This window comes from Haliaeetus leucocephalus, unplaced genomic scaffold (genome assembly GCF_000737465.1).
Source record: "Haliaeetus leucocephalus isolate CR32 unplaced genomic scaffold, Haliaeetus_leucocephalus-4.0 Scaffold848, whole genome shotgun sequence".
In the NCBI taxonomy this organism is placed as follows: Eukaryota; Metazoa; Chordata; class Aves; order Accipitriformes; family Accipitridae; genus Haliaeetus; species Haliaeetus leucocephalus.
In genome coordinates this window covers 9,717,790-9,731,134 of record NW_010973284.1, presented here as the reverse complement: position 1 = coordinate 9,731,134, position 13,345 = coordinate 9,717,790, and the positions used below count along the sequence as shown (strand labels likewise).

The following is a 13,345-nucleotide window of genomic DNA, read 5'->3' as shown; positions in this document are numbered from 1 at the left end:
CAAAAAATTGTAAGAAACATCACAATGGACTGTGTGTGATCGTCGCTGAGCATCAATGTATATAGTGTACAAAGAAGCGGAACAATTTACTTCTTGTCTTTGTTTCTTTGCATTTAATTATCTGCCTGTCTTGTGTGCTGTAGGCAACTATTGGTACAATAGCTTCTACAGACTTTTTTTCCCCTCACTTTTACTGTTTTGCTTTCATTTCCTGTTTGTGTCTGAAAGCAGGCTTGTCCTTTGCCTGCATTTTCACTGGGGAGGCTTTCTCTGGAACACCTTAAAGTCACTGTAGGGAGTTGCACTGATGAGAATTGCAACCTATAAATATTCAGTAATAATGAGTCAGGACAGAAAATGCATACAGTTTGAAAATAATGGTTTCTTTTTATTTTTCCCCAAGTTTCTGAGCCTTTATTAGTTATTGAGGTCTCATTTCCAACTATAAGGCTAGGAAAATATTTTTTATTTGCTTTGGGTTTTTTTTTAACATGAATCCTGAGATTCTCCCAGGAGTGTGATACAAGCAACTGCGTCGCGTAGAACTTTTCAGAATATTGCACTACGTGTAAGAAAATCAGAAGAGCTGACGATACCTCTGTTAATGTCATAGTGTGTCCTTTGCAGCAGATTAATGATTTCCACATCATCTTAATAGGATTTTTTTGTCTAGGTTCTGAAATGGCATTGATCATTTTGGAAGTATATGAACCTTGAAAAAATTAACACTCTTTTCTCTCAGAACAACCTATCTGTTTTCAGTAACAATGCTTGAAAAATTGACTTTTCTTCTGTCAGCATCCTCACTACAGTAAGACTTAACGCAGGAAATCTTTGCCCCAAGCAGATTTTTGACCTGGATAAGAGCAAGAGGTGAAGGAACATCAGGCATTCAGGAACCGAATGAATTATGAAGTCCAATCCCCTGCCTGTGCGGACACCAGATCATACAAGCCCTTTCATAAACTTACCAAGCTTCACCTCAAGTCATTTGTTTTGTACTTTCCTGTCTTCTTCGGCTTCCATCACAAGGCTGTTTTGGAGCTTACCCATTTTAAACGTTAGTGACCTTATTTTCATCTTCAGCTGGCTGTATCACGATAATACTCATTTGTCTTTTGTGCCTATTTGTTCATTAGCTTCAATAGCTCTTTCCTTTCCATGCTGCATCCCCTGTGCTGTATGTGGACAGAGCAGTCACATCTGTTCTGTGCTTGTGCTTGGCAGTGCTAAACAATATGTGCGTTTTTGGTTTAGCTGATGGTGGAAGGCTCTTTTTCATCATTGTCCTGTTCCCTACATATGTACCAATTTCTTTTCAGCTTTCTTGACATACAGTCACAAGAATTGTATGTGCTCTTTGTTCTAGATGGAGGAATTGAAGTATTCCAGGCTCCTTCTGCAGTGGCATTATTACTCATTATGAAGGCCACTAAAAATTTTACTATTCCCTTCAATGCTTTGAAATCTGAAAATTGGTCTGATACAGTAGGATAACATCAAGATAGATATGTACGTTAAATAATGTGGTAGGAGTAAACAAGATCAGAGGCTTTTGAAACAGTGAAGTGCGATTTGATGTGCTCTCCCATAAGGCTGCCAGCAGCTCAAGGCAGTCAAACATGCCAGTGGTGGCAGGAATGAGCAGTGGGTGGGGAGGAGGATTGCTGGCAATGGCGTGGCTGTGGATTAACTTTTCTCTGCAAGTAGAATAAAGAGAACAGTAAGATGGCTTTATAAAAGCAAAGTGCAGTCACTGCATTTAACAGAACGGTTAATTAATTAGTATCTATGACAAAAGACAACAGGTCAGTGATGGGAACTGTGCCCATCATCTGCAGTCTTCTGGAGCGTATGTTAGATCTTCACCAGAAAAAACAGATACCCTGCCTTTTGGGACTGCAATGTTGCACAGAAGCAATTAGCCTAGATGACTGCTCTCCTATTCTTTTTTGTTAGAAACAGCAATCTCCTTGCTGTCCCAGTGGAATGTGAGCAGGAGCATAATTGTGCTAAACTTTGGCCAACTGGCAGAGTTGCTGGCTGGCATCTTCCATGTGAGCTAACTCTTTCTGCTAGGGAGGATTGGATCCTTTCTCCTTCCCTCCTCATCTCATTTTTTATTTGCACAAAAGGCTTTGAAAACTCAGGCAGTAATTACAGTCTGCTTTTGCTCACCTTCGTCATGTTTCCAAATACCATGTAATCTCATCTATTTGGCTCAGTGCTCCCTCAGAGGCCTTGAACACCCCACCTGGCTTTCGGTAGGAAAAACTAGCTGTAATTCAATCTTGCATCTTTGACAATAACACATAAAAACCAAACTATGACATTAAAATTATGTTAGGAGACTGGTTTTTAAACTAACATCATTCTACGCTGTCTAGAAGTCAGCTTTTCACCCTTGCATAATTGTGTTTTGGTATTGGAGGGTTCGGTGAACAATGACAAATTTTGCATGTTGTCTCATATGCTGCAACATGAGGCAGGTCAGGACAAAGTTTCTGCCTTGTCTGAATTTTATAGCTGCTTCCCCCCCCCCCCCCAAAAAAAAAAAAAGGAAGCCAGTTATTTTTTTGTGTGCATGTGTGTTTTTTGTCTGAAATGTTTGGAGAACCAGTAGGAAAGTCTGAGGATTTTGTTAGAGCAGGCAAACTGATTTCTTTTTGTCTTTAAAGTTTATCTCAAAACTTTCCAGTCCCCATAATGATTATTTGCATTATATAGGTAAGCTGTTCAGGACACTTGGTTGGACTTCATACATGTCAGAATGTAGTCAGTTAGCAGGAGGGAGTGAGCTGATATTAAATCAGTCTTTGATTTTGTGCCTTGGTGGTGCATAAGCCCAAGATATTAACGACTGCAGAAAGGTTAAACTTTACGTGTCTTCCTGTTTATCACAAAGGTACAGGGTACAAACAGAAAGCAGTCTTGGCAGGCAACAGGCTTGCAGAATCCATGTGCTGCTTATCTACAGTTGTGTTTGTACTGAAATTTGATTACCATATATGAAGGTAAATACTTGAGAAGCACAAAGAGTCTGAAGGGTAGCTCTTGTTTCCCAACTACAGCAGACTGGAGCTTGGGTACTTGGTCACCTCCTGGCAATGTTAGCCCAGTGTGAAAATGGTTTTAAAAGAAATAGACCTGTGCAGAGCTTCAAAAGATCATCTATTTAATTTTCCCTCTTAAAAGTAGGTACAGCTGTGGCTAGATCATGCTTAATAGATGTAAACTTGTTCTTGAAAATAATACAGTAAAATCACAAACCAATTTAGTTGATGCAAGTGCTGTAACCCATGTCCAGGCAATACTTCCAATGTGTAATAATCCCAAGCATAAGAAACCTTTTTCTAATGTTTAATTTAAGTTTCCTTTGCTGCATTTTTAGGCCCAGGGCTACTACTTCTATTTACCAGAGATATGGAGATACTACCTTTCTCTTTTGCAGTAGCCTTGTAATATTTAATGGCTTATCATGTCCTCTTTCAATTTCTCTTCTCTAGACTAAACAAATTCATTTCTTTCTAGCTTTCCTCAGAGATCATGTTTTCTAGACCTTAGATCCTTTTCACAGCTCTCCTACGGCCTTTTTCCACTTTGTTCATGTTTTTTGCTGAGGGTCAGAACTGGGCACGGTCCTTGAGTTGATGCTTTCTGATCCTGAATAAAGTGGAGTATTTAACAGGTTTTACAGCTGTTGTAGTTACATTTTTCAGTCATGGTAAGATATTTATCTTTTCTGCAATAGTATGACAATGTTCTGTGTATGAACCACAGCACAGAGTGTGGAGGCCTTTTAAGATATGTTGGAGCAGCTGGTCCAGCTCTAAATAGAGCAGCGAGCAGGCAATGGGAAAATGCCTGCACCGATGAGTTTAAACAACCTACTAGGTATGGAGAGCAAAGAGGGCAAGAAGGCTGATGATGCTCCAGAGTGCCTCAAAGGTACAGAGCAATCATTCCCAGGGGCGGAGGCTGGGATACCTGGGATAACTGCTACGTGGCCTATGGGCGGGTAGAGGTTTTTTTGTTTAGTGGACTTTACCTGGCACTTCCTTTTCTTTGCTTATGTAATAAAGCCTGTTCAAAGGCATTTTTTGGAGTGGTTGTGGCATTTACTGCCCCTTCCTGTCAGAAGGAAGGACCGTGATTTGCACCTCAGGATCCTTCTTGCAGACCTGCAAAGGAACAAGTGATTACACCAGCTCAGTAATGGACAAAACCCAAATGGTAGAGTTATTAGGAAAGGGCAGAGAAAGCAAAACAGTGTTGTACCGCTGCATAATTCAGTAGCATCTGTATAGAGAATGCCCAAGAACTTGAGTACTTTTCAACCTGAAAGGGACAGCTGTAGGTACACTCAGGGTCTGTAGGCATGAATAGCATGGGAGAAAATGGATAGGGATCAGTGGCTCACTGTCACTTCCAAGAGAAGAACTAGGGGTCTCAAATGGCAGTGGTAGGGTGCACTGACCAACCATTCTTCAGTGCTAAGTTGTCTTTACCACATTGTCTGATTTTATTTTAGACCATTTCTGCAGTTTGCTAAGACCAACTTGATTTTTGGCCTGATCTCTACTGTTGAAGATTTTCTTCTTGCAGCCATCCATTTTTTTGGCTCGTTTGTTTGCTGATTTAGGAAAAGAAGTATGTTGGTTGTAGGATGGGGTTAATCCTTATTAATGCGATTTCTTAAATTTCGCAGCTGCTTGAGGAATCTTTGAGCTGCTTGGATTTTTGACAGAGGATTAATGTCAATAAGAAATGTGAAATCAGGACATCACAAACCTCCTCATTCTCTATGCTATCACACCATGCTGTTCCCCAGAGAAGGGAGGCAAGGGAGAGAACATACATCTAGGTCTCACTAGGGAAAAAGGAAAAGGTTAGTTTAGATGTTCTCTCTGTACTTTTAGAAATGCCTCTATCAGAGCTAATTATTCAACGCTAGAGTGCTTTGGTTTCAGCCAATTTCAGCCATTTTATTAATAAAAGTGGTAGATTTTTGTGCCTTCTGTCTAACTGTGAATGCTTTTGAGCATAAGCAAACAAAAGATAGAAGTCATGCCAGAACAAATAAGTCATTCTTTTGTGTGGTTAAAAACAAAACAAAACAAAAAAAAAAACCCCAAGGTTGTTCATGCCCTTTTACAAATGCAATGTGCAGGTTATGTACAAAATTAGGTTCTAGCACTGTTTGGGTTTTTTTCTTCAGCTTCCAGTTTTCCTTCGCTACTGATTCTCCCTAACTAAAGAAGAAACAAAAGGGCAGGGCAGCTTAAAGGAGGAGGTGGGGGAGGAAATACCTGAGAAATAAGCCCACAGTGGAGTTTAGTGGCTGCCAGTCTGCTTTTCCTTAGTGTCATGATTTCTAGAAACATGGTGCCATCTTTTCCTGTTCTCTTTCAGGGACTTGGCCATGTCTTTCTTCCTCCTTGTTAAAGCCAACGGCTATAAATCAGTTTGTTTATTTTACTTTCTGTCTGCTCTGGCTTACTCTCTTCTACACATGTATTACCTTGAAAGCAGCAGGTAGGACTAGGGAGCAGATTCTAGTCAATATTGAGTGTCTGAAATTGTTCAATAGCTACCTTGAATAGCAGCACTGCTAGCCTAGGATTTGCAAGATATTTTGGGAAATTAGTGCTGCCAATGTTGAATACCTCAGCATACATCAAAGAGGAGTATCTGTGAATGGATCTGTGTGTCAAGGACAGAATGCAAATGGTCAGAAAACTTGGCTGGGGAGCTTCTGGCAGGCTAGTTCAGCCTTCAAGGTAGAATGTTTTGGGGTCACAACTCTTCTTACTTGTCAGGGAGAAAATAACTGGAAAGGTAATTTTTTGTTGTATAAGCCGGAATCCCCTAGGTACAAATATATATCCCACTTTCTTATGTGTATAGATTCCTGTTTAAGAACAGTTTTCTGGCAGTACACTTCCTTTCACTGTGTGCGGTGACAAATTGTGTTAGAGATTTTATTAATATCTTTGTATAAGGAATACAAGCTTGAGAGCTGGAAGAGATTTGACTATACCTTGTAATTATCATATCCAGCGTTTAGTCTATTTAGATGTCATTTGCTGTTTTATCGGGGTATACCATTCAAACTAGAGATTTTAGATGCGTGGTATTTGTCTCCCAAATCATGCAGGTCATAAGTATGTGCCACAAGCACGCCAGTGTCTCATCTTTTCATGGCTGTCTTGTGCTATGAGGCTGCATTATGTCTGTTCTGGATTTTGGGGTGGGGTAGAGAAAGTGCTTAAAATTTAAATCTGAAAAATCAAAACTCTCCCTTTACGTGCTGTTTGCCCATAGAGCACAAGCGTATTTCAGTTCTGGAGCTGTGGTTGTCGGTGAAGCTAACCTGCGTTTAGGTAGCTGTGAGAGATGACTTGGGTAAAATGCAGCATCCTGTATGCAAGCTGCTCAGTAGATACAAAATTTAAGATCATTGAGAAACATTTACTTTTTCTGTTTGACAAACTCCCACGCATTCCTTGGAATGTATTTTAGGTGCTCTGTAGAGAACATTCCCATGGCCTGTTTGAGGCATATCTTGATATTTCCTGAAGGGTCCTAGAATATGCCAGATGCGCTTCAGAGCTGAGACAGAACAGCCATGCTCCTGGAGAGGTCTGGCAGACAGCGTTTCCCTGTCACTGCTGGACATCGGTTCTGGCCTGCTCTGATTTATTGAGATGGCAAAGCGCTTTCATAAATCATGAGCTTACAGCATTCATGATTTCTTAATATTTCAAAAATGGAATTACCTTCAAGATTTATGGGAGCTAAATATCCTCTAATTTGCTCCTTTTTTCCCCACATGGATAAAATATTTCCCCCAAAACTGTTTGTCCCCCTCTTAAATGAAGCAAAAGTATGAGTCAGTTTCCCTAGCTCTGTGTACAGTTGTGTTAAATATTACCAAATAATAGTAGGTGGTCTAAGGCTGTTGTGTTCTCTGCTAGAAAAATCTCTACATTGACTTGTAACAAATAAAATAAAAAGGCCAGTGGTCATTTCACCCTTCTCTTTGGGCATCACTTTGGTCCCCTGGTTGTCACATGCAGAAGGGACACCCTGGAACCTCAGATCAGTCCTGCTAGCGCTTCAGCTGATTATGGGAACTCCCCTCATGTTGCAAAATGGAGTGGTTTGGACCGCTTAAAGAACCACCATCAAGGGTATTAGCAAAAATGATTTAATAGGAATTTATATAAAAGTGTGACCTCACAGAATTCGATGGCAAGGTTCACTCTTACTTAATACGTGGATGAAATGTACAAAGGAAAATTAAGTTAGAATCAAACTAAAACTATGAAACTGACAATGCAAAAGGTTAAGAGAGAAAAATGCAAAGGAAAATTGGGTTAGAACTGATTTATTGTGATTGGTACAGAGGTCAGGAATGTAAAAAGGTAAGGCAGACCCTCCCGTTGAGTCACAAGGTTCAGAGAAGACCCCCTTGCTTTCTAAATTCCTGTTGGAGTCTAGGTGCAGATGGATCAACTCCTAGTCCCAGACTTGGTCAACGGTTTATATCTAAAGGGATTATGAGTATACTAGCAGCCTGAGATTCATTCACAGTCAAATAAAGTTCGCAACAGTAACTTATATATAGATTTGAAAAGCAATATCTGTAATATACTTGCTGTAGAATATTCAGGTTACTACACACACGCATATGGACAAAGACACTAAGAGATACACATAAGCAAGTAAAAGAGGTATACCTGTTAAAAATTCCCGTCAAGTTCAGTGACAATATTCACATCAAATGCTTCAGCATCTTTCTCAATGGGCAAAGGGTTGAGCCTCAAGGAGCAAAGAGAATCAGCCCAAGTCTCGTCGGCTTTTGGGGACAGACCTCTGATCTTCGCAAATTGAAGAGTTTGCGAGCTCTGAGAGGCATCCCACTCAGAGGGAGATGCTGGTCACAGCCTGTTGTGGTCCAGGAGAGCTCAAAGGGTCTCGCTTAGTACCGCTCTTTACAGGTTTGTGAGATGATTGGTTTTAGTCATCAGCAAATTACCGGGATCCCGGCTGCGCTGGTACTTTCACATGAGTTATGATTTAGATCAGGAAGGCTCCAGGGCTACCAGAGAGTGACTTAAGATTCAGATACGGGATGCTCCAAGGCTGTCAGGAGAGGACCGAGAGATGTCACAAGGTTGTCAGGAAATGACTAATTATCCCTCCTCTCGTCCCCAGCCTCTGCCAGGCAACAGGAGTCCTTGGTACAGTCAGTGCAGCTCCCTATCTTAGCCATGCAAGAATTCTGGTACAGTCAAGGGATGCTTAACTGCCCAACTCATTACACTTATGCTAAGGCCTAGCAAGACTTCCCAAGTTCATAGATCAACCCAGAGAGGGGGAAGAAATGCACCACCACACTTCGGGGCCCAGGGAGTCCCAGGAGGATATGACCTTCCTCCTGGTTTTACTAGGCACCTTGTAAGGGGCAATCTGCATTAGGGAGAGACACTCCATACTCCATATCAGACTACTATGAACTGTCTTTTCGTGGTGTATGACTTGCAAATAGGCCAGTTAATTGCATCTATAAATAATACCAACTTCTGAGTTAGGCCTGACCTTACAGCCTGTACCTTCTTTCTCGTGCAGTGCTCTTGAATAGGTGAACTGAACTGGTTAAGTTTTTTATTTACACTATACTACTTTGTAGCATTGTTGTAGGGAATCCTCTTGATTCTTGAGAGGAGAATAAAACCTGCTCATATATGCATTTTCTGAAGCACACAAGTTTTTCCTGAAGATGGCATGCCACAGCAGCAACCACGGAGTAGCTCAGTGACCTAACAAACCAGCCCAAAGGTGCTGGTGAGCCCTAGGCAATGCAATCGTCCTTCACTGCGGCTGCTGCTTGGGCAGAATGGGGACCATTCTGTGGGACCTGGCTTCTGCCATTACTTCAAGTGGTAGCTGTAGAGGAAGAGCTGTGAACATCTGTGCTGTAGCCATTCAGGTTATATAAAAGCTCTTGCGTTGTATGAGAATCCTGCAAAGATTCCTCATATTGATGTTGGAAGGAGGTGGAGAGAACTCCTTGGAGACCCAGCAGTGTAACATAATACTTACATTTCAGTGCACCAAGATGCTTGCAAAAACATTGAACTAATTTGTCAGGTTATTGAAGTTTTTAGGGTATTTTCAGAGTATTATTGTATCCTGTTTTTTTTTTTTTTTTTTTTAATAGGCCTGTGGGTTTTTGTTTTTTACTTAAGATCTTCAGAAGCTCTAATATATCTAACACATCTTCCCCACCTTTTCCCAGATAAAGTTATATATATCCTTTCGGATCCTCAGCTCTGGAAAAACATTCCTTTCCTTCTAGATCAGCCATGTAATCTGTGCATCCTGCTTTTATGGTTATAGATGATCTTATTAAAGTTTGCATGAGTGGATGTGAAGCGGTATGCATGGGTGAGTTTGAGTCTTCTTGTTTTGTTAAATACTCTTGGTCTCTCTTCCCCCTTCCCAGAGATTTCTGCAACCTCCAAATTACTGGGCATCTGTGATAGGACTGTACTTTGAGCAGTTTATACCGTCCTTTCCTCACTGTGCTGCTGTCTGAAATTGCTGCTCTGTGCCTGGCTGTGGCATAGTGTAAATGAGTTTATCTTAAATCAGGTAGTTCAAGCCCAAAAGTTATCTGATTGCAATAGCATGGAGCTGCATGCTGAGTGCAAAAACAGCCTGAAGGGAGGGTTAAACTGGTGCCTTACATCTATCCTGCTACCAGTACCTAGGTTAGCCCGGCTGTATCTATTTCAGATACGTGTACATTGCACTTGCAGTATGGCTGTAGTGGAGATGTACTCTCTGAATCTGAACATGCAATACATTTCTTTCTTCATTTCTATAGCATAGTGTGATTGATTTTGATCCAGAACATCCCTGCTGCTGTTGTGATAAGATTGAATGAACAGATTTGTAATAGTATTAGCATATTTTCTAGCAGTGATCTTGATACAATACACTCAGAAACAGTTCCATATGAAAGTTAATATTTCTGTAGTTTCTTTTGCTAATTGCTTCCTTCTATCTGGCCGCTGTACTAATTCTTTCTAGAAGAGACAAATTTTTAGTAGCTGCTGTGTTTGTCTGTTGGCGGTGTAATTAGGATAATGTATTCCCATAATGACACGGTTAAGAAGGAGTAGTTCTCTCTTTTGTAAGTGATTTTGGATAGATTGCAATTGTTTGGTTTGGCAAGGACCTCTCTTGAATCATTTATATGTTAATGAATACAGAAGAAAACACCTACATCTGTACTGAATTTCCATTCTCTGTAAACTAAATGCTTCTTCATGATCTCCTGAACCATTCCTTTCTTGCCTGTGTTATGATAGCTGCTGCGTGTGAGTGAGGCAGAAGCAGCCATGAGAGCAGATAACCCCAGCCTTGCTTTCCACGCGCATTTGCCCAGTGCATTCACACCTGTGCAGAGCAGCACTCCTATGTGCAATGAACAATATAAAGGCAACTCGGCACCCCTTCCTGACACACTCGCGTAGACAGCACATGAATTGGCTTGTGCTTACAAAGCTAGAAGTACAACTGTCTAAGCTCTGGTTGCAATTTACATCTTATTGTAGCTAAATTAGTAGCCAAGCAGTAGTGGGGATGTTCTAAATTGTTGAGTGGAAGTGATTGCCAGGCTCACGACTTGAGTGATTTGAGTGTCTTCATGGCACAAATTCTGAAAGATTTGTTCCACTTCCAGCCGCCTTTGGGTAAAAGTAAAATCCTCCATGTTACTGTATTGCCACTGAGAATGTAGAATCAGCACTTAGGTATGGATTCTGTCAACCTCCCTACAGAATTTTTTCCTTCCTAGTTCAGGAGTTAATTTCTTTCTCATTCTGGTTTTCTCAGGTTCTCGAAGCCGGCACCAATGTTCTTGGATGATTCCTTCAGGAAATGGGCACGTATCAGGGACTTTGTACCCCCCTTTGGAATTAAAGGACAAGGTATGAGAAAACTGTGCAGCTGTCGGAAAAGAAGGTGGCTCTGCAGATGCTTGCCCATCTTGTTTTCCCATTTTGAAAGCTCAGGTGGTCCCTTCAGGTCAGCCTTTTTCCCCTGTTCAAGAGAAATACTGCACATGTAGCTCTCAGAAACCCAGAAGGGTTTTCACAGCTGGAACATGGACCTCAGAGGGTGGTCTCAGGGAGGATGATTTAGTACATGGGGAGAGTCAATGCAACAGTGGCAATTTAGACCTACCACCACTTTCTGGAAGAAACATTTTGACACTGACTGCCATAGCATCTTGTAGCATCTTTTCTGACAGCAGCAGAGAGTCCAAACTGGTTTAAAGTACCTTTAAGTCAGTAATTCTCTAAAGAACAAGAAGGACTCCTCTTTCTGAGTTTTGGAGCCTTGGGGTTGACCACTGATACAAACCTCCATTTTCTTCCCATAGCATTTGGTCATATAATTATTTTATAGTTGTGCTACTTGTTGACTTGTATAACAAACATGAAAAATCTATTCAGATGCTTTGGTGATGATTTGTAATATGCCCTGTCCTCCACCTGGAGTGTGGCAGCAAGGGCTGCATCTCAGGTGTGCTGTGGGAGAGCAGGAGTGGTTCTGGTGGTGATGAGATGGAAGCCAGTAGCCCACCCAACCAATGGTATATTTTGTGGGTGACACAAGCTCCTTGCTATCCCGCATGTGCCACCAAAAAGGCCTCTCTGGGTGAGTGGTGGTGGAGCAGAAAGCTTATGCTCACCGCAGTGATTTGCTGCAGACTTCCTGAAGTCTGATGTATTTATTAAGAAGTGTTTGTGTCATTGCATCAACTTCCAAGATTTTTTTTCCACTGACAAACTCAGGACTACAGATGGTCCCCATAGGAATTGAAATACCTGGTGGAGAAAGGACTGCACCCACAATAGGCTTGGGTCTGTCTCTCTCCCTGGAAGCAGGTGTGTGGTAGTTGTCAGAACAATCTCTGATCAAATCAAAGGCCCTACTGACAAATTTCTTTTGGCTTGCATCAATTCCCTTCTTTGTTTTGTGTATGTCCATTCCTTGTCCAGTCAGTCTTTTGGAGCTCAATAGGCAACTAATTACTGTCCTCTAAATCAGCCAGCAGAGTTTGCAGCAAAGAAGTAACAGTGGCAGCACAAGTGGAAGGGTGCATTGACCACAGGAGGGCTTGTCCCCTTCTAACAGGCATACAAGGTGTACAAAGCTAGGGCAAGCTGCCCGACCAATGTGGAGGTGGGATTTGCAGATTACACATGATGTCAGCTAGACCTAATAAAAATCATTCTGTTAAACTGAATCCAAATGGAGAAATTCACCAAAAGGGGATGACGGAATGGCTCTGGCAGCCTTCTCTCTGGGTTTGTTGCCAGCTTGTATCACCACTGCAATGTTATGTAAATCTGGTATTTTATATTGGATTTCCTCAGTTAAAAAGAGAAATGAGAAATTGCCATTGTTTAAATGGCTGTGAGCTGAAGCCATGGGATGGAAACCATTGAATGGGTTATTTTTTTAATGCCCTCCTGGGACTGAATTTTGTGCCAAGTTTCAGTCTGGAGCAAGTTCTGTGTGTGGGAGGGTTGAATTATAAATCTCTGTAGCCCAGGATTTCTAATGGCCGTGCTGACAGGCTGTGAGTCCTAGCGATGCGAATGGCGCCCTTTCATGTTACACATCACTTGGAATTCTTGCATCAGTCTTTTCTGGCTGTCCCACGGGATGCATTCTGGCTCAGCTGAGTGATTGGATGATGGGATCAGCACCTCATTAGGGCTTTCAGTCAGGGCAATCTAATGATATCCAAACAACTGACCCAGGCAGGCAGCGTGGAGCTCAGTCACTTGCTGGTGTGAGATGAAGACTATCAGAGCTGGGATGTGCATGGGAAAAAGAGTAGTCGGGGTGACTGAGAAAGTGTAGAGAGATGTGCTTGTGTTGAAACAGACGGGGCAGGAGTTTTGCTCTACGCGCTTCTGTGACACCATCAGCTGGGATTTCCGACGAGCATCATGCTGGGAAAGGCGGTCGGCGTCTATAGACACTGACTGTAGCTGGCCTGGTGATGGGAAGATTTTGCTGAGAACTTCAGTGAATATCACCCAGCATTTTCAAGTCACTGTGGTCTAGTCCAAGTGCAAAATGGCTTTTTTTTTGGTGTGAAATATAGCTACAGGATGAGCTCACTTTCAGCAGTGCTGCAAGTTTCTAGAAAATAATCTGTGGTAGCTTGACACTACTAAAGTTAGAATTCAAGAGATCCTTAGCAGCCTGGAGGCTAATCCACCATTTCTGCTTTCTCTTGTTAAAGTTTCTT

The 13,345-nt window shown here is 41.7% G+C and overlaps 1 protein-coding gene across 6 annotated transcripts in view; it reads left to right on the top strand.

The window, feature by feature from the left end:
• Positions 1–13,345, top strand: part of ST3GAL3 (ST3 beta-galactoside alpha-2,3-sialyltransferase 3) — a 192,736-nt gene that overhangs the window by 104,545 nt on the left and 74,846 nt on the right. For all 6 annotated transcript variants that reach the window (XM_010582509.1, XM_010582507.1, XM_010582508.1 and 3 more), the window contains one exon: positions 10,909–11,003. In XM_010582509.1, coding sequence (XP_010580811.1) covers positions 10,909–11,003 — 95 coding nt within the window. The remainder of the gene's footprint in view (positions 1–10,908; positions 11,004–13,345) is intronic.